At 41.1% G+C, this 25,400-nt stretch overlaps 2 protein-coding genes across 3 annotated transcripts; one reads left to right on the top strand and one right to left on the bottom strand.

Moving 5' to 3' along the window:
- Positions 1-98: 98 nt before the first annotated feature.
- tnk1 (tyrosine kinase, non-receptor, 1) lies at positions 99-12,080 on the bottom strand. Of its 2 annotated transcripts, none has more exons than XM_048236641.1 (14): positions 12,061-12,080; positions 9,099-9,277; positions 8,773-8,843; positions 8,483-8,671; positions 7,801-7,953; positions 7,324-7,601; positions 7,034-7,160; positions 6,055-6,201; positions 5,765-5,859; positions 2,415-2,624; positions 2,102-2,166; positions 1,372-1,847; positions 993-1,088; positions 99-708 (listed from the first exon to the last, which is right to left on the bottom strand). In XM_048236641.1, the coding sequence occupies exons 2-14, from the start codon at positions 9,259-9,261 to the stop codon at positions 571-573; spliced, it is 2,208 nt and encodes a 735-aa protein (XP_048092598.1). In that variant the 5' UTR covers positions 9,262-9,277; positions 12,061-12,080; the 3' UTR covers positions 99-570. The 2 variants fall into 2 exon arrangements, with proteins under 2 accessions (XP_048092598.1, XP_048092597.1); XM_048236640.1 differs by lacking the exon at positions 12,061-12,080 and adding an exon at positions 11,789-12,054.
- A 1,457-nt stretch (positions 12,081-13,537) lies between these two features.
- senp3b (SUMO specific peptidase 3b) lies at positions 13,538-24,987 on the top strand. The gene is given in 12 exon segments (XM_048236899.1): positions 13,538-13,556; positions 14,240-14,502; positions 14,505-15,021; positions 15,229-15,381; positions 15,485-15,596; positions 15,860-16,007; positions 17,221-17,268; positions 17,701-17,778; positions 18,003-18,140; positions 18,247-18,330; positions 21,762-21,812; positions 24,384-24,987. Coding segments are annotated over 11 exon segments (1,665 nt in total). The 5' UTR covers positions 13,538-13,556; positions 14,240-14,277; the 3' UTR covers positions 24,495-24,987.
- The last annotated feature ends 413 nt before the right edge of the window (positions 24,988-25,400 follow it).

Genomic DNA, 25,400 nt, shown 5'->3' with positions numbered 1-25,400 from the left:
ATGTTGGCTCCACCCTGCGTGGGCTCAGACTTGGCTGCGGTACAGGATTTTACTAGTCTGAGGGAGGACTTGTGGGTGTGGCCTGGGGTGGAGAGAAAAGCAGCAACGGACTCCGCACTGCCCCCCCCTGGACAGATGTGGAAACAAGTCACCAGACATTTTTTTACACATGGTTAGTTTATATTACACTGAAATTGATCAAATTTATACAGTGCAAAAGATTCGGTCAGTATATATACAAATTCCTTGGGATTACAAAGTTTTCATTTAAAAAAAGACATCTTTACTAAAAATTGTAAAAAGTTCATATAATTCAAATTGTAATGAAAAACAGCATGTGTCCACTTGCTCTGTACTGGTCCGATTTTGGCATCTTTCACATGCTCCGTTCCTTTTCATTCCTTTTTGGCCATTCTTCTGGATTAAAAAATAAAATCTAGTTTTGGATTTGAAAAAAAGACATTTGCTAAAAATGGTAAAAAAAAAGTTCATATAATTCAAATTGTAATATAAAACAGCACATTTGTTTGTATGATGTCCATTTGTTCGTTACTGGTATGGTCCGACTTTCTACACACGCTCTACTCTTCCCTCTTTTGCCATCCTGAGGAGGAATCGACTGGCCTGCTGCAAGTCCCACTTGTGTCTGGAAAGGACTCTGTAGCAGTCCTCTTTAGAACACAAGCTCATGAAGTACAACTGCTCCATCTAATGCAACAAAATGGCAGAGCACATGTATGAGTATCAGTGGGGTGGGTGGGGCACAAAATAACCAGTGTCAATAAAAGGTGCAGATGTTGCTATAACATGTTCAACACAGGCACAGAAATGACACTGCAGACATTTTAAGCCAGCACTCATTCGAAAAGCCCTTATCGCAAATTGTATCAACACAAATAGACTGAAAAGTGCATAACATAAAATACGGGAACTCATTTTCTATGATGAAATGAAATGATGCATAAATCCAAATGAATTGGGTGCAAAATTACCTTTAGCTGCTGCTCAGCCCTCACAGGGTTCCATTCATTTCTGAATAAGGCCGCTCGCGCATCCTCACTGGTCGCTCCATGTACCGCCTCGAGTACCTGGTCAATAACACACAAGCATGTAGAAATTACCTGAAGAAAGTGTGTATGGTCACATGTAACTTGATTACAGCAAATTGTATGGCAGGAGCAGTCTCTTTTTTGTCTTTCAGAGTGCTGGGCCAAACTTATATAACTGATCAGAAAGGAGAAAAAAGGCCGCACTTTCCATACAAAAATGTTTTATTGCACAGACACATTTCGGAGTAGTGCCTTCTTCAGTGTACTCCGAGTGTACTTTATTACAGCAACCATGGCAAACACACAAAAAAAAAACAATCACCTGTCTGATTAATCCTTCCTTATCCAGTTGTACGTGTGGTGGATATTTGTCTCGTGATCTCTCAGTCTCCCGGTCTTTGTCGCCACCGCCACCGTCGTCCAGCAGAGGGGTTGACCGAGCCATGGGGGCCATTCGGACCAGGTTGCCACCTCCAGGGCCGTGCTGCGGCTGCGGCTGCAGTAGTTGTGGATGCTGAGGTGGGGGCGGAGCCCACATCTGCGGCGGGCCTTGGGCTGCGGCATGCCGACGGTCGCGCACCAACACCGGGTACTTTGACGGTTTGAAGTTCGGGGGAGGTGGGCGCGGCGGGGGCACGATGCTCGCTTCGCTGAAACGGCGGGGGTCCTGAACAAAGTGACCGCCTGCAACAGAGGCGGGTATGGGGGGCCTGCGGGCGTCTGGTCTGCCCTCTGAGTGGCTCCCTCGGTCCTTATTTTGCTGGGAACCCAGGACTGACTCTAAACTCCGGGACATTCCTGCAAGACAGAGGAAACTGTCTATTAATTTGGGATATATTAAATATTTAATCGGATATATTAAATATTTAACTGTCTGACCTGGACTATATTAATAGATAATTGCTAAAACTATCAAGTGACTAAACGATATAAATAGATATAATGAATAAATACAAAACCTGATCATTAAGGATCTAGGATCATAAAGGGTCTGGAATATTTGTTGCTCTGAATACTCTTATTGCTCTATCTCTGATGTTTATTTTTCTGACCTGACATCTTCTGTAGGTTGGAGCCCTCCTTCTCCTTGGCCAGTGGAACCTTCCATGTTGTGCTGCTGTAAATAACATTATGGAAAAACAAGTCAAACCAACAGAAAGCCAATAAATTTATAGTGAATGCCAGAGAAACCAACATGGCAAGCAAACAGTGTGAACGGTAAATTCTAAACATGGAAACTAAATAAAAGAACTTTAAGATTCTCATATACATTTCCCATTTGGATTGCATTAGGTTGCGATGCATAATCTATTTATATACCGCTGGCACTTTAAACCAATCCTTAATCATTTAAATGTCACTGACTCGTCCAGGCGCTCAGGTGTCCCCCAGCTACGACTCGGATGGGTGTCGCCGTGCCCCGTGTGCTGGAGGCTTCCCCTCAATGGGCCGGAGATGTGCACTCCTCCAGAGGGGTTCGGGGCCGAGAGGATGGCAGGGATGGTCAGGGCTGCAGGGAACCAGCCGATGCTCAGGGACCTCTGGTTCTGCCCCTTCCACTCACTCAGCTCCAGCCTGCCACAGAGAGACCAGAGGACAACATCTTCACCAGAATATTTACTGTGTCCAATTCAATTCAATTTATTGTTATTTAAAGTGCAGTTTCACCATGGACCACGGTCTCAAAACACTTTGGCAGCAAGTAGGATACAAATGAAGAGATTGGTTCCAAATATCCACGGTTACAATATGGGGTTCAGATTTAACCAAGTTATACACACTCATAGAATTGTGTACAGTACTGATGTAAAATGAATACCTCTAAAAACACACTGTATCTAAAAAACACACTGTATAGTCAAGGAACATTTTAATAATAATAATAATAATAAAGATTTGTATAGCTGAATGAAAAGTCTCAAACACATCTTAATACATTTACACATCCAGACTGGCATGTAATGATGTCAACATTTTAGGGTGTTCCATAGTTTGGGGGCATAATGGATAAACGCAGCTTCTCCACTTTGTTTGTGGAGCACTTTGGGTAATGATTAAAAGATTAGAATTGGATGATCTAAGTTTCCTTTGTGGTTGATAAGATATTAAAAGCTCAGAGATATATGAAGGTGCTATGCCATTCAGAGCTTTGTAAGTAATTAACATAACCTTTAAAATCAATTCTATAGGAAATAGGGAGCCAGTGCAGTTCAGCCAACACAGGGTGATGTGTTCTCTCTTCTTAGTCTTAGTTAAAAGTCTAGCCGCAGAGTTCTGTATGAGTGCCAATTTCTTTAGATGTTTTTGGGAAGACCAGTGAAAAGTGCATTGCAGTAGTCTAACCTGCTAGTGATAAAGGCGAATTAGTTTTTCTGCATCTTGTTGAGTTAAAAGGGGCGCACTTTGGCAATGTTTCTCAAGTGGAAATAGGCTGTCTGAGTAACTTTACTGATATGGGGCTTAAAACTTAACTCTGCATCTAAGATGACACCGAGGCTTGTTACTTTTGGTTTGACCTGGTGTGCCAAGTTCCCCAGATTACTAAGAATAATATCTCGCTTTTAGTTTTGGTCCAACCAGAAGTACCTCTGTTTTGTCATCATTTAGTTTCAAAAGTTTTTGCTCATCCACTGATTAATGGAGGTTAGGCATGCAGTGAGGGAGCAAAGGCCATCTGTTAGTTGGCTCCACAGAAAGATACAATTGGGTATCATCTGGCGTTAGCTGTGGAAGTTTACATTATGCTGACTTATGACGTTTCCCAATGGAAGCATATATAGAGAAAATAGCAGGGGACCAAGGCAGCTCCCCTGGGCCACACCAAAAGGCAAGTCATGTTTTTTCAGATACATGATCTCCTAGACTGATATAAAAAATCTCTGCCAGTAATGTAGGTTTGAAACCAGTTTAGAGCATTATCAGAGAGACCCACCCACTTCAAGTAAGGCGAATTAGGATGCTATGATCAATGGTGTCAAATGCCGACTCAAATCCAGAAGAATAAGGATGGAGACTTTGTTTGAGTCGGTAGCTAGTCTGAGATCATTGACTATCTTTACTAGAGCCGTTTCTGTGCTGTGATTTGATCTAAAAACCTGATTGGAATTTTTCAAGGATACTGTTTTCGTTGAGGAAGGTATTTAACTGATTGCAAAACAACTTTTTTCAAGTACTTTGCTCAAAAAACGATAGATTTGATATAGGCCTGTAGTTGCTCAGATTGGTATGGTCAAGATTTGACTTTTTTTAAGTAAAAGGTTTCACAACAGCGGTTTTAAAAGCAGTTGGAAATATACCTGTTTCTAATGAGGTATTTATTACCTTGAGAAAAAAAGGGAGCTAAGCCATCATATACTTTTTTGAGGAATGTAGTAGGGATTGGATCTAAAACACATGTTGAGGAGCCAGTTTGAGTTATAATTTTACCAAGCTCAGATTGAGTAATAGTGCTAAAGGACCTTAATTTTGGGGGGCTGTTTTTGGGTGTACTATCAAACATATTACTTGTGTTACCAATAGCCTCCCTTATAGAAATGACTTTGTTTTTGAAGAAGTCTGCAAATTCTTCACATCTTAGAGAGGATGCCTGACTTTTTGGCACAAAAGTGCTTGAGGGTTTGCTTTGGCACAACTAAAGGTGTACAAAACAGGTGTACACAACTAAAGGTGTACAAAACAGAGAGGTCTTGGACAATATACATACCAAGTGCCTCTGACAGGGACAGATATTCGCTTGGTAACTCAGTACAAAATATAACAGAACCATACCTATAGAAACCCTCACAGAGTAGGAGGCAAGGCCACTATTCAAAAAACATTTTGGTCCACGGCATGCACAAAAACACCAAATATAGCTGGGTGAGTGACAGAAAAAACATGGCTGGTTATCTGTTTTTTTTTTTGACAATTCCTCTTTACTGTTATAAAACTGAGCAAGTTTATGTTGGTGTGAGCCAGATAAGGCTTTTAACACTGAATGGGATGGTGAGGAGTCATTTCACAAGACTTACTAGGATCAAAAGGAAGAAATCAAGAGCCTTTATAGTGAGAGCAGGAGCAAAGAGTATGAACTACATATCTCCCCTTCCTTCATCACCCCTGTTAGAAGTAGAAGACTGGCCTTCTAGAAGGGCTGGGCTTTGATACCCCAGTATACCATATAGTCATTTGTATGATTGCACTCCTTGAAATAAATGTTTTGAAGGCAAAGGGTGGGTCTACTCTATTTTCACTAGAGTCACTAGATATTCAGTCTCTGAAGATATTTCTGACATTTCTGTCCATCCCCTGCATTTGACGCCACTTGCCAATTTCAAGAGAGAAAAAAAACATAATCTACTCTGCCAGCAGTCGTAAAAGGCCTCATTAACAGAAAAGGTGCTGGTTACAGATTGTCCTTGTGTTTCTGGCTTCAGGAGCCCCTAAAGCACCACATAGAAAAAGCTCAAAAGACGTTTCTCTTGTCTCGCCTTAGTACTGTGCTAACAGCCCCCTCATCAAAAGGGGCCGTCTCCAAGGCCCCTCATCACCAAGCACCATCCAACTGCAAGAATGTGGGGATTAGAGCCAAGCCATATTATAGTAGGTATGTGGTATGTGGTAAATTCAGGCAGGCATTTAAAAAAGAAAGTGGGGGGATGCATGTAGGTTAACAACAAACCCTCTCTGTCATTCATCGCATGCTTTCTTTCCTCAGTTCACAATATTTTACTCACCCGTGGTCTATAACTGTCACCGAGTCATTGGTCAGTAGGCTAAGTTTTCTGTGCTCTGTGAAGTCCCTAGTAACACGAACCTCCATAGGCTTTGCCTGTGGTAAGAAATATAGAATACCAAAAAAAAAGATTGGCAAAAAGACCTTTACAAATGACCTCAACTATATGGTACATCTTCTCTTTTATCTTTTGGACAGCCATTATTCATTTTACCATATTGAGTAGACTGTCAAATATATAATAACATAAAGCAAGTCATGTAAATCAGTTCTTCAATCAGTCCTACTGACATCAGCCACCAGCGTTGTGAGCTCCGCAAAGGTGGGTCGGTCATTAGGGTTGCAGGCCCAGCATTTCCGCATCACAGTGAAGAGCTCCTGAGGGCAGTCTGTGGGTCGCTCCAGCCGATCTCCCTCTCTCTCCACACGGTAGAGAATCTGAACACACACAAGGTGAGAGCACCTGTTCAGTGCACATTCACTTATGGGGATGAAGGGAATAATTCTGTATGACCATTTCTTGCCCCAGACTTGGTGGAGGCTTAGCCCCATTTACATTGAGAGTGTATTCTATCCCTGTCCCTTTGATCTATTCAATGCAAATGTAGGTGTGAAAGGCTTCCCACTGGCTGGATACCTTTTGCTCCTACCATCTGTCCACAATCTGTCTTTGAGTAGACAAAGACCCTGGGTTAAACTTTAGCTGAATTATATGTTTGTGTTATTAACTGTAAATGTATTCATGTTTGGTATCATTTTTATAGTCTCAGTACAAGGAGTACAATGAATTAAGTGTAAGAATGTTTAGAACATTCTGTATAACATTTCTACCTGAGGAGCCCGGCCTAATATGTTAATAGAAAGTGGGTGTGTGTAGGTGTGTGTAGGTGTGGCTGATGGAAACGGCGGGAAGAGAAAGCCAATCAGAGGACATTGTACCTATGATCACCACGTGAACAACACCCTTGCAAATTGAGCATAAAAGGCCAGCCTCTTCCTGTAGTCTTTAGAATGGTAGTCGATGCTCCTGAGCTGAAGGCTGTATTCTCCCTTGACGCACCTCATTGACAAGAATAAACCTGCTTCTTGATTGACCTTCATCTTGACGGAGTTTCCAGCTAACTTTGGTACATGAAAATGTACCAACAGGGAGTGCCACAATGCATGTTTGTTTAGCAGGTTCAACATGATACCTATACTGTATACTGGCTAAGATAACTTTTGGTATTACTGCAGACACACGTGTACTATTCTCTGAACACACACACACCTGTCTGCCTGACAGACCAAGCCAGGGCTCCTCACAGTATGTGAACATCTCCCAGAGTGTGACTCCAAACATCCACACATCTGAGGCGTGGGAGAAAGAGCCCACTCGCAGACTCTCTGGAGCACACCTAGAGAGAGAGAGAAAGTAAGAAAGGTTTCAACCATTGTGACAGAAAGAGAGCATACATAACAAATGAAAGTATGCAAAAAGCATGTATGATTTGACAAAATACAGGAGGCCCAGACAATTCCAGTGACAACTCTCGCTCTCTTTATCTCTTAATTTCTTACCAGGCAAAAGGGATGCGTTTGTGTGCGGTCATGACATAGTGGTCCTTATCCTGCCCCAGGCCCCTCATCAGACCAAAGTCTCCAATCTTCACCAGCTCCCTGGAGGCCAACAGAACGTTCCGGGCCGCCAGGTCTCTATGGATGAAACGCCTGCTCTCCAAGTACTCCATTCCTGCTGCGATCTGGGTGCTGAAGAGCCACAGGCGGGCAAGTGGATACTCACCCTGACGCGAGCGCAGCATATCATACAGGGAGCCCAACTGGGCCAACTCAGTCACCTTGGAGAGAAGGGGCAAAAGTCAATGCAATCAAAAATTGAATCATTTGCTACAGAGAGGCATCAGATTAAGAAAACACACTATGGTGAACATGGTAAGTGTATTCACAGGAAGTGAAAGTAGCCGTCACACTTTTTTTAATGCATTTAAAAAGAAATTCCACTGGACTCTATAAAATGCTGGATGAAAGCTATTTTACCATTTTAAGAGGTTGCGTAAGAACCACACCATAGAGATGAATGATGTTGGGGTGATCGAGGGACTGCATCACTGTGACCTCCTGTAAGAAGTCGGTCAGTGTGTCCGTCTGCCTGGAAAGACTGTTCCTTAACGATTTAACTGCTACTGGAATCTGTATAAAATGACAACATTTAACAGGTGAACTTCATATAACATATGCAAACTATGTAGTGTTAAAAACATGCCTGCACACAGTTGCACTGCTTATTCTACCCAAATGATAACAGTTGAACTTAGCAAAGTCCTTTTAGGCAAGTCCAACCACTCAGCGGCCATATGGCAACGCTTTTTGGGCACTCGTCGGGCATCCATCTCGGCAGAAATGCGCGTGCGCAAGGCTTCACGACACCAATCTTGTTCCAGCGGCGAGATCACGACACATGATTGGCACGATGTCTTCACAACACACCATATGATTGGCTCAATGTATTCACATCACACCACATGATTGGCTCAATATATTCACATGTCGACGTTTTGCCGAGGAAGGGGTGCGATATGTGTAGTAACGGCCATATTGGCGTTACAAATAAGCCCCATGCATTTCTATGGAGGGTTTTTTAAGTGCTGTGTCTCCTCATTAGAAAGTCTCTGACTTAAGTGCTTTATCAAAGCGCCCAAATTAGCCCAAACACACTTACTACTCTTCCCGTTGGGGTGTGCCACTCGCCCCTCTTCACCACCCCAAAGGAGCCCGAGCCCAGCTTCTCCCCCAGTGACAGCTCGCTGTCCTGGATCAGACAGGTGAGAGCTCGGCCCATCTCCGGACCCTGCCCCGACCCGCTGCCACTCCACTGGTCGCTCCCCTCAGGGCCACGACCGCTGAACACCTGCCAGGGCAGCAAGGAAAGAGTGATCAAGTAGTTCAGTTCAGTGCAAAAGCAAATAGGGAGAGAGAAGGACAAGAAGGAGTAGTCACTGGACTGGTCACCTTGGCCATCCATGAGCGTGGACGTGCATTGGTCTTGTAACGCTTAACGGCATCCCAAAGTCTTCGCTGTCCTAAAGGGGGAAAAAAAGATCAAATGCTCATAACTTATTGGAGCTTGAATATTTTGATACACTATATTTTGATGACCTAGTAACACATGCATAGCACTTAGCATACTAATGTTTAGTTTTAATAAGTAGGAGTTACAACTCTGTTGGCTTTGTGTTCCACCTCATCCTAGTGAGTACCATCACTGGTGTCTATACCACAGATGTTCTACTTTTTCATTAGTAACAGCATTGCAACCATAACAAGAAAGTACTGACCTGGTTTGCTAATGCCAATCTGTTCGAGATCAGATTCCTTCACATAATTCAGGTGTTCAATCCGAGTCACATTCAGTCCGTCTCGAACCCTTAGGTAGAACCGCTCTAACTGGACCTCAGCCAGGAGCTGATACAGCCACTGAGTGTCCTGGTCCATCACCATGACATCATCCTACACACTTGGAGCACAGAACAGAATCCCTGAGGTTAGTAGCAATAAGTGCTTAAGGAAAATTACAACTGGGACAGTGGTAACATAGTGGCTAAGGAGCTGGGCTAGCATGCTAAACTACTAATTGAGAGAATGTGGAAACTACACATTCAATATTATTTGTACAGATTTACCCAAATAAAACTTGGAACTGCACCAAAAGCCATGGGTCTAAAGTTATGGGTTCTCAGTATTTAAAGTGATAGGAATGTTCTACATAACCTTTATCCTTTGTCAATGATAATTACTTTCTCATTGTAAGACCAACAACCCTGAATATAAATTGCTTTCAGTTACTCACACAGCAAATTACCCTACAATGACGTCAAGCCTTGAGCATTATCATTAGCTGTTAGATAAACATCTAAATGTTTAAATTAGTGTAATAATTAAACTAGAAATGCAATTCCAAAGAATTACCAGTGCATGAAAGTGAAAAACTTGTTATGTAAAATATCATGCATAGTTAAAACAGATAATGCAGAAATTACTAAGGTAAAGGAGAAGTACTAAGGTTCCTAAGGTGTTGATATAGACATGGTGGTTTCATAGTTTAATGAAAGTTTATCATTTTAATTTTAGGGGGGGAAATTCAATTCCTGTTACATGTTGGCTTTCTCACATTCTGATGGACTTTTACACAACGACACTAAACGGCAATAAAGCCTTCATTTGCTTGCTCAAAGTTTTATCAGGACATGAAAGCAGGAGTCCAACATTCCTGTGTGTGGGTTGTCAAGAGACCAGGCTGCAGTGCTCTTGCCTACTGTCCTACAAATAATTAATCAAAGCCGCTTTGAGAGAGCTGAAGAAGACACACAAAGTTGTCTCAAACATATGGCTAGTTCGGACAAGTATGAAAGAACATTATCAAATTGCAACCGAAACTGCACACCCAGTGCATAAGTCCACACCCAGTATATCATGCAGGATATGATGAAAACCGGCAAGTTAGTCACATGACATGCCTGTCATTATCAAGCAGCCTTTTCGGAATTTGTCCATACTTAATACAAATGTATTTCGTTATGTATCAAAAAGTGCCTTTACATTCCGAATTAGACAATGAGGACTACTCAAACAGATCATTCCCAACTCAAAAGTAATCATTCAGTTTGAACAAGTAGGCTACTCTTCTAAACTGGGAACAGCTGAAAACAAAACGACAACCCATACAAAAACACTAGAAATGTGATCCCTGGAAAAGTTCCACAACAAGCGGATTTAACAAAAGAGCTATAGTTTCCTCTAGAGGAAAAGAAAATAATTTGCTTAACAAACCAGACACAACATTAATTTGAAGTGACTCACAGTCGTCAATGTTTTCATTTATCACTGGTTCGTCATCAAAAAAGGGGTTGTGGCCATAGCATTCAGAATAGAACATTCTTCAATTTGAACTCAGCCAGAGAGCAAACCAACAGTAGTTAGCGCACTGACATAAGTAAAGACAAGGATACCCAGTAGCTTTGACTTCACACACAGGACTATGTAAACACATTTTGCAGCCAACCTTTCAACCTTCTGGCAGGTAGTAATGGATGTGACAAGATCACCACATCAAGAAGCCTGGGATTGTATTGGATATTACGTCAAATTCATTTAAAGATGCAGTAAAGTGTATAGACTATATTGAAACAAGTTGTGTAGCTTCACCTTAACTCTCATGGGCTACCTCATAGCCTACTCTTGTCTATCATCATCCGAATAAGTTTCATGACACCATATTCCCTCAGTCCCACCGGTGTGGTTATAATGTGTAATGTGTAGTGTTATTTATTGACTGTTAACTGTTACCCAACTGTTAACAAATTCATTATAAGAAGTAAGAATAAGAATAAGAATAAGAATTATAAGAAGTTTCATGTATGGGCATATGCACACTGTGGCACAGTTATAATTAGATCAATTCAATTAGGCTTCATTTTGATATTAAATTGATTGACTATTACCACTTTTGGTACTTTGACCTGAAACCAGTCATAACACTTCAGTGCCTTTTGGTCTCAGGCTAAAATAAACATAGAATTGTCATTGAATTATTAGGGTAACATACCCTCCAATAGTCCTTAATATTCCTGTGGAAAGTTGTCACTCAAATCAGTTTCCATTGTAGCCTATCTGTTAACATTGGTTAGGCCCTCAAAATGTACACAAATCAACAAATGACACTAAAGTTAAAGTTAAACACGCACAAGATGGTAAGTAAAACATATGTTATCACTACAATACATAAGTTGACCAGCAGACATTGTAAGACACTAAGACGTAGGGCCTAAGTTATGCCTAGGCTATACTAAAGCTATGTTGATTATTTGGCAGATGCATTGTTTTCGATAACTTTTTTAAAAAATGTATGGATTTCTAATTGTTGTAACCTGTTATCGTGGGCAAACCCAACAATTACAGAGATACTATGCAGTTTAAAGGTCTGCAAATAGCCCTAGATCATTCGAGTTGTTTCATAGTCATAACCTACCTGTAGCGAGAAGAAGGCCTGTTACATTTCCGTGTTCTCATTAGTCCCACTGCATATTCGACGGTAAATTACCCCACAGACATTCGTCAAAGCATGTCTATAATCCTTTTTGCCTTTTGCTGAGTAGGAGGATACAGCCGTCCAAGAGGTTTAAACGTTGGTTTTGCTAAGACCAACGCTGACCACTAACAGGTGTTTGAGCAATTCAACTCCCCGGTATCCAAAGCGAACTCTCCGGATAGCATGCAGCATTCCCACGGCTGACTACCTACCTGTGTATTTCCATCCGCCCTCTTTCTGTGTTCTCCTCCCCCACGTCTCCTCCTCAGTCCGCACTTGGTCGGGTTCTTTCAAATAGGCTGTTTTGATAGGCCATTATTCGAAAGCACTTTCAAAGCATTTTCGCTGAGTCTGCTTACTCACGGATAAAAAGAAAGTAATAATTAATATCACTTTGCTGAATAAATATTATGTTTAATATGTAGCCTATAATTGTGTGTGTGTGTGTGTGGGGAGTGCGTCTGCACCATCTAACATGCGTAATTTTGGACAATTGTGTATTTTGTGCGCTGATAGCCTGAAACTGCCTGGAGGACAAGAGACAAATGCAATAGCAAGGCTCAGTCTCTCTCCCTGGCCAACACCTGCCCAGCCTGTCAAACAGGATCCTCCCTGTCCTTGGACTACTGTTCAGGGTAACCTGAACTGATGCCTTTTTAACACGTGTTCTTGTGCTCCAAGTTTGCCTTTAAAAAAAAAAAAAAAGCTCTCCCTCATTTTAAGCCCCCTGGTGGATTGATTTTACATGTCTTGTTTACCTGTCCAGTTGAAAAATCAATCTAGGCGTAGACATGAGCGCACGCACAGATGAGCAAGAGATACATATCTTTACAGTTTCAGGACCCCAGGTCATATCCAAATTCTCGCAAAGTGCTGCAACTGCTCATGATCTTGTTGTTGGTTGTTTGGGTCGTTTCTAAGTTCATTGATGTGAAAAAGTGGGCCTATTCAGCTCCGATCCCTTGCAAAATATAATTAATAGCCATAGAATTAGGCCTATTTAGGACATGCAGAGCAGAACTGGGTGCCAGGGATACCCAACATCATCATCACATTCAGTCTCATATTAACCACTGGCTACAGATGACTCATGTGAAATCAAAAGAATACTTGTTGTGGATCGTGCATGTTCTTTTTTGTCTGCTACTGCGAGCTATTGAAGAAAGTACAATGTGTACAAAGCACAAAGGGAACTGGATTAAGATGGTCAAGGCCTGATGATGGTATTTTAAACCAGTGAATGAATTAACAAAAAACACAACACTAGACCAATGTTGATAAAATAAAGTACGCTATACATGTTCAATAGGCAAGCTAAATATCTTTCATAGCAATATAGGCTGATGACATCAGTAAAGCGCCACGGAAACCGCGTGCCTTCGTTTTAAAGAGGCGCCGGTGTTCATTGAATGAGGTTGAATTAGAAGCGTCTGTTTTGGATCGCTTCCACAATTGCGTTCCCATCAAGTCAGAAGCGATTTTTATAGTTGCTATTTTATACCGTATTCTGATAAAAGATTGCCCTTTGACGGTGAGTTTGACGTTTTACACATTCAACACACACACACACCAAAAGGGCGTAATGTTTATGCATGGTTAGCTAGCAGGCTAGCACGAAATTATGCTAGCTAGCTATCGTGAGCTGTACAGGTACGTGGTCAATACTCCGGGGGGTCAACGCACGGATTTTGATGCACCTAGCTGTTAGGTCTCAAATGCATTCAATACCCTTATTTATATTTTATTTCACTACCTCAAAGAAGCGATGGGGTAGCTAAACGACTGGTCTGTAGTTTAGCTGTTGTTTACATTATTCAAGCTAGCTAGCCAGCTAATCTAGATATGTGGTTAGCCTGTTAGCTAGCCATCTCATTAGCTTTATGGAGTAAGCAGTCAGTTATATTAATAATAGATGAATGTTATAGCCACAACATGCTTATAGCCTAATTTATTCGGCAAACAAAGCAACCATACGCTTCTAGCAGCCTTATGGAAGCCATAACTGGTGTTAGATAGCCAACGCTAAGTGTCCATTTAAGATTAACCAACTAATTGACTTCTCTTGTCCACGCAAGTGTCTACCTAGCTAGTTAGCCAACTGTAGCTACCATTGTGCCAGTAAGAGGTATATGAAATGAACTCCACGAGAAACGGAAGTGCAGAAATGTACTTCAACAATGTAATTTGTTGCATTGCAAAATACGGGTAACAGTCAACGTTGTGTAGTGCTTGGAAGAAACGTTAGTTATTAGGGCTTATTTAAGCTCATCAAAGTTTGCACTTACCAGACCTGTAACTTCAGGCTAACTAAAGCTAAGTGATATTTGCCGCAAAGCATAAAGAAAGAGAAAAAATTATATTCTCCTTTCACTTTCTCCATTTGCATGGCAGGTGGCGAGCTGGCGCAGGTTGCAGGGTGCCCGTGGACGATGAGAGACAGCAGCGGCAGCCTGGCACAGAACCGCTGGCAAGGAGAGCTGGCCTTGGGTGTGGGCCAGGAGGGCAATGGGGCTGCAGGCATGCCTGCAGGGCACCTCATGGACGCCTCCTCACCCAACCATGTGTCCAGTCCAATGCATCTCAAACTGGGACAAAAGGAAAGGGTCAATGAGACCGAGTACATGGACCCGGAGACTATTGATGACTGGAGGGACGAGGAGGAGGAGGGGAGGAGGAAGAGGATGACGAGGAGGAGGAAGATGAAGAAGATGATGACGATGATTTAGAAGAACAGGAGGAGGATGTGAACTTCGAAGCAGCTGCATGGGAAGAGCTTGAAGGGGTGGAAGAATGGCAAGCCCCACATGACACACCGTTAGGGTCCCTCACAGATCACCAACTGCGGCAACAACAATCAACACCGCCCCTGTCGGAGGAGCAGGTTCAGTTCTTAGCAGGTGACTCGCCTGAGCAGCCTCTGTGGTCAAGGCTGTCCGCACACAAGCTGCGTCGACTGAGGCGCTGGAGAAGGCTTCGCGTTCGCAGCAGCCTGCGGTTCCGACTCGCACAGCACTGGAAAACGTGGCGCCAGCAAGCTCAGTGGATGGGGATGCAGGGACACAGGAGGGTGAGGAGGTGGCGTCAGCACAGCACCTATGGCGTCCGCCAGCGACGGGACCCAGGGCTGAATAACTCCCAAGCCGAAGTGCAGAGAAAGGATGAGAGTGAGACAGGCGAGTACTCCATTTACATCATGGAGTGGGCCAGTTCCAGGAGATTTTTCTGAGGGTCTTTGAATACCACTGAATTATCTTTAAGCAGAGCTTCGTTGTTGTTGTTCATGTTCTTTATATATTTGTCAGGAATAGTTGCTAGACCAAATGTGCCCCGTTTTGCAATTGTTTGCAATAATTAACCCTAACCTTTTCACTTCTCAACAGAATCACGGTTATTCGGACTCAATGGTTACCGCGGTGACTCGCAATCCAGCTCATTGGTCAGCACTGGGGACTCCGGAGGCCAGGACTTTACCCCGATGCGTCCAAAGCCTGTAGAGATGGCTCTCACAGAAGAGCACATGACATGCCTACATGGTATTTGCATTTTACATGTCCTATGTCCATGTCCTATAGAATCAGGCTCAATCGATCTCCCTTAGCTCATTGTCTTATTCTTTATTTTGTGCGTGTTTTACAGGGATTCTCGATGAGTCTTTGCAGCAGTACGGAAGCCTGATTCCCATCCATATTGATGATGTGGTTGAGAAACTGCAAGATATCTTCAAGGAAAATTTCTCCCAGCCACACAGGTTACTTAGCAATCTTGTTTTTTACCCTTCCAGTCTTGTGTGTTATCTGACATAAGTTTTAAAAAGTTGAGTGTGTAAATTCAGTTTACATGTGTACCATGTGTTTTTTGCTGTTTTACAAAGCAAAATAAAGACAACTTTCTTTTACCATATCAAAGAAGGTTATTAGATAAAGATAATTCACCATAATTCAAGATTTGTATGTCACTTTTCATAAAAGCATTTGCTCCACACTTAACTTATAATAATTCTTTGTGTTGCAGGAAAGCTACAGTGCAGTCCGTAATTCAAGCCTACCAGAGGTCACCTGGAACCGCCATGGTGCGAGGGTTTCGTGTCAACTATAAGCGGCACATCCTCACAATGGATGACCTCAGCACTCTGTATGGGCAGAATTGGCTGAATGATCAGGTACAGCAAACGCCCCTGTCCAACTTGTAGTTCCATGCTGCGGGTTATTGTTAATGTCCGACACATAGATAACATAGATAAATTAAATCCCCATAGAGAATTTACATTGTTAAAGTAGACAGACATATAAAAATTCAGATATCAACATAGACAAAAAGCAGACATAATACTACATAATAAATAAGACATAAAAACTACAAAATCGCACTGCAGAGTTAACACAAAAGACACTGCAGAATGAAGTATAAGTAAGTAGTCAAGGCAGATTTAGTTCACAAGCAGTTTAATGTCAGCAGGTCTGACAAAAGCAGATTAGTTATACAGTCTGAGGGCCCCTCGAACAAATTACCTCCTACATCGTTCATTAGGGCATCTGAGTTGAAGGAGTCTTGAGGGAATTTCACTAGCTTTCTGTCCTTCGCCATCTCCTCCAGTGTGTCCAGCTTGGGTCCAGCCTCTATGATCTTAGTCTGTCTGCGTCCTTTGCTGTGATGCCTTCTCCCCAACAATCCACAACATAGGAGACGGTGCTCGCCAACAACAGACTGATAGAACATGTTAAACAATTTGTTGCAAACATTGAACGGCCTGAGCTTTCTCAGGAAGTTATGCCGGCTCAGGCCTTTCTTGTAGATGGCTTCAGTATTTATGGACCGTTCCTGCTTGTCATCCAGATGAATGCCAAAGTATTTGTAGGACTTACCGATCTAGGCGTTACTCCCACTGATGCAGAGCGGTGATGATGAAATCTACTCCCTCCTGCTATAATCCACCACTGTCTCCTATGTCTTGGCCACGTTAAGCTGCAGGAAGTTTTCTCCACACCACCGCACTTAGTGGTCCACTAGGCCCCTGTACCCTTCCTCCTGACCACCCTCCACTCACCCAACAATGGCAGTATCCAAGAATTTTTGTGGATGACAGTATTCAGAGTTCTAAGTCTGAGTCATGTACTGTAGGTAGTTAAAAAGAGGGGAGACGGCACTGCGCCCTGGGCCCCATGTTTCAAACCAAACCAGAACACGTAGAGCTCTGTAACCTCACAAACTGTGGTCTGCCCATTAGGCAGTCCTTGATCTATGTAATCATGTATGGATGTTCTAAAATAGATCTCTGCGAATGTCACACCAACGTTCTCTTTCACCTCGGTCACTAGAGACCACCCATTTCAGTCATTTTAATTATGTAATATTCATTCATTTCTTCTCATCAGGTTATGAATATGTATGGAGATCTTGTGATGGATTCAGTGCCTGAGAAGGTGAGAATTCAATCGCTATGCCATCCAACAACATGTCAAGTCTGTGGGTTTTCAGAGGAACTTGTTTGAATTTAGTAAATGGCGGGATTATATGACAAAGGGTTTATAGATTCTATGAACTGGTCAAAATGGCAGAATCAGGAAGTACCAATCAGCCATTTTCATATTTTTATCAACTGTCATCTGTCAACTGTTTATCAACAAGCATGTACCTTGCTTGATTCAGTACACCTAATTTACTCACAGGTTGCAGAATTTCATTGTATTAATTATGGTCACACACAGTAACCCACTGTCTGTTTTGCTCAGCGTTTTCTAAGTGTCTGGTACTCATCACTCCACATGAAAATAGAAAAATAGAAATATTTATTGATTTATTATATTATATTTTATTTTGTTTTCATCCCCTGTGTGTTTCTTTTTTTGTCCCAGGTTCATTTCTTTAACAGTTTCTTCTATGACAAGTTGAGGACAAAGGGTTATGATGGCGTGAAAAGGTGGACGAAAAATGTAAGGACATTTACGTTCCATACTATCTTTTCCATACTATACTATTCTACTCCTGTAGAATGTATGCTGAAAGGGTTTAAAACTATGAAAGCTTGGAAATATCAAAAAAATGATCCAAAATGTTAGATTAATTTTTCGCTTCTCTTAGAGATGAAAATAAATGCCCAATTTATTTGAAATTTTACTGTAATTGGCTCAATATGAAACAATACTGTCTTGGTCAGGTGGACATCTTCCAAAAAGATCTGTTGTTGATCCCCATTCACCTGGAGGTGCACTGGTCTCTGGTGAGCGTTGATATCAAGCGCAAGGCTGTCACCTACTTTGACTCCCAGCGGACCCTAAACAACCGCTGTCCAAAGGTAATGGACACCTTTTAGGAAATACTTTGTGTGTTTGCATTCTGTTTGGGTGTGATTCCTCTTTCCTTCCTTCATGTAAATGAAATCATTTTTCTGCACGTTGCAGCACATTGCGAAGTACTTGCTGGCAGAGGCTTTCATGAAACAACGGCGAGATTTCATGACTGGGTGGAAGGGTTATTTTAAAATGGTGAGTGAACTTTGATTTCTTAATAAATTAATAACATTTCAAGTTTAAGATGTTCTTCTGAATAATGACATCAGAGGCTGTATTCACAAAGAATCTTAAGGCTGAAATGAGCTCCTAGCTGTCAAATTAAGGAGAAACTCCTTAAAATAATGGGCGTGTCAGTCGTAACTTTAAGACTCCTAATATTTTTGACTAAGAGTAATTCCTGAAGTATTTTAGCCTTAAAAGTAGCACTTAAGTCTGGGACAGCTTAGAAGTAGTCGAGAGGACTCCTAACTCACTAAGGCCTGTTTACAAACAATCGTAAGCAGCTGTTTGTAGCATTCTACGTCACAATATTTTGAAATGCAGAGATTCAACACAGGAGATTCAACCACGAGGGAATAATTGTGCATAGTAAGGGATGGGATAACGCCACCAACAACAACCAAACCCATTAATTGTCAAGATTTAAACTAAATGTAAAGTGTCATTGCAAACAGCTTAAATTACCTCTCGTATATGCAAATGTGTCTTCATACAGATTCATTCAAAAAAAAAAAGATACTGCATCAATCCGTAGTGTATTCCATTACTTGGCAGTTTGCTTTATAGCCTGTTTTCTTCATTTATCAGAGAATCAGGAGGGCCCTATGCACAACTGTGTGGTTGGAAAAGAACATCATAATATCTAGTCTGAGAAACCGATGCCTTGCATATCCTCATACCTGAGACTGGCCATGCAATGAAAGTATTTGGTTCACAGAGATGAAACCTCACGAGGTGCAGAACAAATAAAAAGATGATGGAATATTGGTTGACCGTAAAAGTAATCTTTAGTAAGTAATCAACCACTGAACTATGTAATGATGATGCAATCAAGCTGCAATGCTGCAAATTTTGTAATTCCTACAAATGGAGGATTCTTTGACATATTTTCAAGCACAAATTATTTCAAACAGAGATGGTTATTTCTGACAATTATTTCTAACATTATTTTTACTATATTTTTGAGAGGCATTCCATTAGTAACGTCATCCTAGAATGGGGCGGAACGATTAATATATAGTAATATCTAATTGTGATATTTCCACATATCCAAATATTCCAAATTTCGCTTTAAGTTGGGCCACTTCTGTTTGGTGAGCATACATAGTGCAAAAGAAATACAGCACTCTTATTGAGTGAGCTTAACTGCCTGTCACATAAGGAGGACGAGGACAAGATTAGCCATTTGGACAGCTGTACGAGTAATTGTAGCCTTTGTAGTGCAGCCCTATGCCAGGTTACATGTACATGTTGCATTCCATTCAAACAAAGCGATTTCATAGTGTCACATTTGACATGTTTGAAAATGGAATAGGGTGAATTCATTTTAGCATGAAACACATAGAGAAGGAAGTATACAAATGATTGTGCACACCTCCGCTCTTGCCATGTAAACCTATTTGCCTCTAATTAGAGCTGAATTCAGCACAGTGTTAAATTTGTCACCTTTTTTTCCATTTAGTCTTAGTCTTTTGATAAAAAGGCCTTTTTAGTCTTTGTCATATTTAGTCATTCAGATATAATTTTATTAGTCAAGTTTTAGTTGACTAAAAGTCTAGTAGTTTTAGTTAAAACATTTTAGTCTTTTTTTAAATAACAAATTATTTCTGATTACCATGTCAGTGTTTCACACATATAATTGTTCATAATCAAGCATAAATGGATTGTAAGGGATAATGTATAGAACGCCGGTCATTATTGGGAAAATAAGTCCCGACAGGGCAAACCGGACCCCGACGCGCAGAGGAAGTTACTTATTTGAAGTTCCAGTAGTTGAAGAATGAAGTTCCAGTAGAATGAAGTTCTAGTAGTTGCGGAGAGATATGAAAGACCTGAATTAGAAGCGCAAACTCATTATTTTTTTCACAGGTCCTCTAGTCGAAAATAATGACCGCTAGAACTTTGGGATTGTGACCGCGTTCTACTTGCATTGTGAAGAGCCGTGTAATAAGACTATTTAACGCTTTTTAACATTTACAGAAAGGATTTTAGAAGGTTCACAAACATCTGGATTTGTAAGGATTTCGTTTACAGAGAGCATCCTGATGTCTGCATGCAGCTATGCCTGCTTGTAGGATGTGCATGGTATTAAATTAGCAAAATTATTTTGTCTAGTAATTAAATTAGCTTTATTTCACTCAGTCTTTACTTGGAGCAATTTCTGCTTTGTTGCAGGCTAAACATATTTAAGTCCATATACTTTTTAACTCACTAACTTTCTCTGTAAATGGGAAACATGGTGATCTGGGGCCGTATTCAAAAAGCCTTTTATCTTACCACTAGGAGTACTCCTAAATCGCACTAAAAGATTTTAGCTAGGAGTTTTCTCTTAAAAGTTATTCAGAAAGCCTTTCAGACCTACTCTTAGTAAGGAAAAATGACAACTCCTAAACTAAGAGTGAGTCTTGACGTCATTACTCATGCACGAGCTTGACTGAAGTGACCACCTTGATTGGCTGATGATTGTAACGCGGGAATGACCTACGGATTGATGCAGTATCATTGCAACATTATTAAATTAATCTGTCACCATATGCCTACGTTTGCAAAGAGGAGATCATTTTGATTCACAATGAAACGTTACATTTAATTTACATGTTAACAATGAGTAGTTTTGGTTGTTGTTGGTGGCGTTATTGCGTCCCTTATGAATGCAAAATTGTTCCCTCACGATTGGAAGCTTGGAAGCTCCTGTTGCCGGATACGCATTTAAAAACATTGCGACGTGAAATGCCGCAAAAAGCTGTTTGTGAATAGGTCTTAATGAGTTAGGAGTCCTCTTGACTTCTTTTAAGCTGTCCCAGACTTAGGGGCTACTTTTAGGTCTAAAATGCTTTGAGAATTACTTTTAGTGAAAAAAATTAGGTGTCCTAAAGTTAGGAGTGACACGCCCATTATTTTTAGGAGTTGCTCCTAAATTCGCCACTTAGGAGCTACTTTTAGCCTTAAAATTCTTTGTGAATACGGCCCCTGGGCCAAGCCATAGACAATCCCAGCCAATCAACACAGGAGTTTCAGGAGTATGTAAACATGTGTGATTGGCTGTTGAGCTCAAATAACAACAACCAATAAAAAATGGATTGCGGCCTTGGAAAAAAAGGGGGGGGGGCAGGATTTCTCCTCTTATTTAATGTGCAATTAGTGTGTAATTTGTTGAATTATTTGTATGAATTACAAGTGAATCATACACTACTTGCTCAGTCACCACTAGAACAAAAAATTTCAACTTGTAATCAAAATATATGATCACCTCCCATGCTGTATACTCTTAAGAGGCCTCAAAAATAACATGGTAGTGGTTTTTTTGGTCGTAGTGTTCTGTGATTGCATGGTGGTAGTGTTCTGTGTTCTGCTTTATACACATAACTGTAGAAAGAATCAATAAATGTCAAATTTTATTACAGAATGTGGCCAGACAGAACAACGACAGTGACTGTGGAGCATTTGTTCTCCAGGTAGGTCTCAGCCCTCTCATGTAACCTGTTTTAAAAATTCAGAAACATTGTTCCCTTTTTCAAGATGACTAAGGCTTCAGAAATTAAGATTGATGTTATCAGTCCCAGTTGAAAAGAGCATACTATGCAATGAGAGAATGTTTGGAACTAATGTTGGGGCATGTTGAGTGAGGTGGTTGCCAGCACCTCTTTGTGGAGGGGGAAAAGGTGTTTGCTATGAGAATGTTGAATCAGCTCTTTTCCTTGCTGTGGCACTGGCAGTGGAAGGCGTCCAGGCCTTTCAACCCCCCATAAGGGAGGGGAAATGGTACTCTTTGACTCCTGTACCGCACTTTTAGTCCCCTGGAGTAATCTATTCACTAAAAGATAAACTGCAGTCCACCAAAGACTTTCCTCCTGCTCTTATTTATTACATTTCTGTTTCCAACTCTGAGGTAACGGAAGAAACATAGCATCCATCTAAGCTTTTTATGAAAAGTTTTCATGCACAAATTATCTACTGCATGTCTGAGGTTTGAGCTTGTGTTTTTTTTTGTTTGTTTCTTTGTTTTTGTGTGTGTGTGTGTGTGTGTGTGTGTGTGTGCATGTGCCTGTAAGCTTTATTCTTTTAGAAGAAGAGTGTTCTGCAGTCACTTCACAGAAAAGCGCTGCCTGAACATTGTTTATGAGCTCCCTTTCCAAAGACCAACAGAAATACTCTGTGCATTTGTTGCAGTGTATTCATAACCAGCATTAGGGTGAAGAGATGAGGATGTTTATTTCCTATCCCTTTAACATTTCATCATAAGTGTTGCCTGAAGAAATATATTTTCCCATGTTTTTAACCTCTCCTGGTAGCTAGTAACATGCTGCAAGAAGGTGTATGAAAGAAAGTGGAGGAAAGGCAGTTGAAGGGGCGTTTGTTAGCCTCCATTAAACAACCACAGAATACATAACTACCATACGTGTGTGATGCTATGAGATTAGATGCAATTGTGCAGAGAGGAGAAACATGCAATGACATACTGCTAAAGCTATCAAAAACTTCTATTTGGAACTCCTTGAAAATAAGATTCACTGCAAACTCTGCCAAGTTAAGTGTGAATGGGTCTCTCTCTCTCTCTCTCTCCCCCTCCCTCTCTCCCTGTGTAGGAGTCTCGGATAGTCAATTAGCTCTCAGCCGAATAGTATTTTTGCTTTAAATGCCCATCCTTAGTATTAAACTTCAGTGTTCTACTCATCATGTGTTTTTTGTTTTAGACAGGACCAGCAAATACCACCACACTGCATCTGTGTGTCTGCAAAGTCCTGTGTTTCGATTATTTAATTTCCTCTAGTGTGAAAAACCGTACTAGTTCATTGAGTGATACACATGTCTCCAGTGTTTGAGAACTAATGTGTTTGACAGACACTTACTTACAAAATATGCATATAGCGATGAGCCAACACATTATGGCCACCTTTCTAATGCATTAGAAAGCGTTAGTTCTTTTGAACTATTTCTGAGCAATGTGTCCATTGTGGGCATACATTGGCATACAATCTTTTTGAAAGAGTAGGATGCCATCAGGGAATCCCATTGTCATTAAGGGGTGTACCTTCTTAAAAAAAAGATTTTTAGGTGAGATGTGTAATTGACATCCAGATGAAGGCTTTTGGTTTCCCAGTGGAACACTGCCTGGGAATGTTACATCATAATCACTCGATTGGCTTGGCCTCTTGACAGTGTATCTTTTTGTTATAATCTCCCCCTGGTAAATAGGCTTTACACAACATGTACTAGGAAATGTCACTAATCTGACGAGGCAACCTTCTTCCATTGTTACAAGGTCCATTTTTGATGCTTGCAAGCTCAAGCTTTCACTTTAGATGGTGGACAGGGGTTGGCACCAGCTCTCTGACCAGCCTGCAGGACGGCAGCCCCATGCCACACATTCCTGACTGACAAAAAATGTTCTGCTACTTGTGCATCAGTAGCTTTTCTGTCGGTTTGGACCAGACGTGGGGGGAGGGGTACCTTTCGTTGCCCTCGTGCCATCAGTGCCCACATCCTGTCACTGGATCATGGTTTGTCCCACAAGCCCTGCCATTTTGGAGATGTCCCAACCCAGTTGTCTGGACGTAATGATTTAGCCCTTGTAAAAAAAGTTGCACAGGTCTTTACATCTGCACGTCTCCCACTTCCAGCATGTGGACTAAAACAACAGATTATTAACCACCTATCTACTATATCCCAGAACTTGAAAAGCGTTGTTGTTACAAGCTAATCAAAATTATTCACCTCATCTGTGATGTTTTGTAAACAAGGATATCGTTTCTAGTCTCATCTAGGAACATGCTTATTCTCTTCATGCAGTCAATCTAATAATCAAACCATAACATCAACTAATCAGAATTTCTCAATTATATGTCATGAATTGTTGTCGTATAAGACTGATATATCTACACTACCTATCTACTGTCTATTTACACTGAAGTTTTAGTACTGTATGTTATGCCTTAATGCATATCTCTTTTATGGTATGACAGCATGGTATATATTCTGTTGTTTTAATTATATCTAATAAAAATATCTTCTTTTTTTAATTCCAGTACTGCAAGTGTCTGGCCCTGGGACAGCCATTCAGCTTCAGTCAGATGGACATGCCCAAACTGAGGCGACTTATGTACAAAGAACTGTGCCACTGCCGGCTCTCGCTGTAATGTCTGCGTGAGACACTTTTGTCCCCTGGCTGCGAGCAGAGCCCTACTATTAAAAAAAAAACTCTTACATCTTTGTCAGTCAAACCAGAGACTCTACACAGAGGATGATTGGTCCTTTGACCATGCCCATTTCTCCCATCCACACCTTCTATGTTTTTGTTTTTATATAAATATATATATATTGTCTATTTCTTTGTGGTTGACAGAGGCCAACTCAACTGTTATTGTCATCATGTTGACACAGTAAGGAGACTCATCAAAAGGTCTTCTGGACAGGGTTGTGACCCGCGCTACTGGGGGATCGAGAAGTCACACAGGGGTTCAAGTGTGGTTTTTTTTTTTTTTGTTTTTTTTGTTTTTCCCTCTAGGTCTTGTTTTTGTTTTTTTTCTCCATGTCCGTACACATGTCGCTATGCTTACTGTAAGAAATGTGGAAATGGATCAAGATGGTTATGTGTGCGACTTTATTTTTAAATAAATCATATCTCATGAAGTCCTAGTTGATGTCATTATGCTTATTTGTCTGAACACAATGATGTATATGTTAATGAAGTTTCATTTGCATTGAGAACAGGTTAAGAGGTTGTTAGTGTGTAGGTCTACTAGCCTAGTGTTATATCTTAATGTAAACTGCAGGATTTCATTTAATGTGTAGGCTTATATACTAGGTGTCTTCAAAGTGGTTGTATGCACATCCCACCTCACTGAGGCCAGGTGAAGGACAAAAAAGGCTTATCAAAGAAAAGAAGAGTAGTTGTCGGCACACTGCAATCTACAACTACTCTTCTTATATACTAGGTGTTACATGATTTTGCTCACTTGTATGATCAGATCCAGGTTGTTAGATGTGGTGGTGTGATTGTTTTTGTTGAACCAGTCTAGGTGATGAGGACTGAATCAAATACT

This window comes from Alosa alosa, chromosome 24 (genome assembly GCF_017589495.1).
Source record: "Alosa alosa isolate M-15738 ecotype Scorff River chromosome 24, AALO_Geno_1.1, whole genome shotgun sequence".
NCBI classification, from domain to species: domain Eukaryota; kingdom Metazoa; phylum Chordata; class Actinopteri; order Clupeiformes; family Clupeidae; genus Alosa; species Alosa alosa.
This window is presented reverse-complemented; position numbering and strand designations above follow the sequence as displayed.

What these genes read in the sequence shown, in the direction of transcription:
- tnk1 (XM_048236641.1), bottom strand. Translation starts at nt 9,261, where the DNA reads ATGGTGATGGACCAGGACACTCAGTGGCTGTATCAGCTCCTGGCTGAG. An exon ending in GTGACAGTTATAGACCACGG is followed by an intron (nt 2,625 to 5,764) that starts GTGAGTAAAATA and finishes TCTCTGTGGCAG; the next exon opens with GCTGGAGCTGAGTGAGTGGA. An exon ending in AGGAAGGATTAATCAGACAG is followed by an intron (nt 1,089 to 1,371) that starts GTGATTGTTTTT and finishes GTTATTGACCAG; the next exon opens with GTACTCGAGGCGGTACATGG.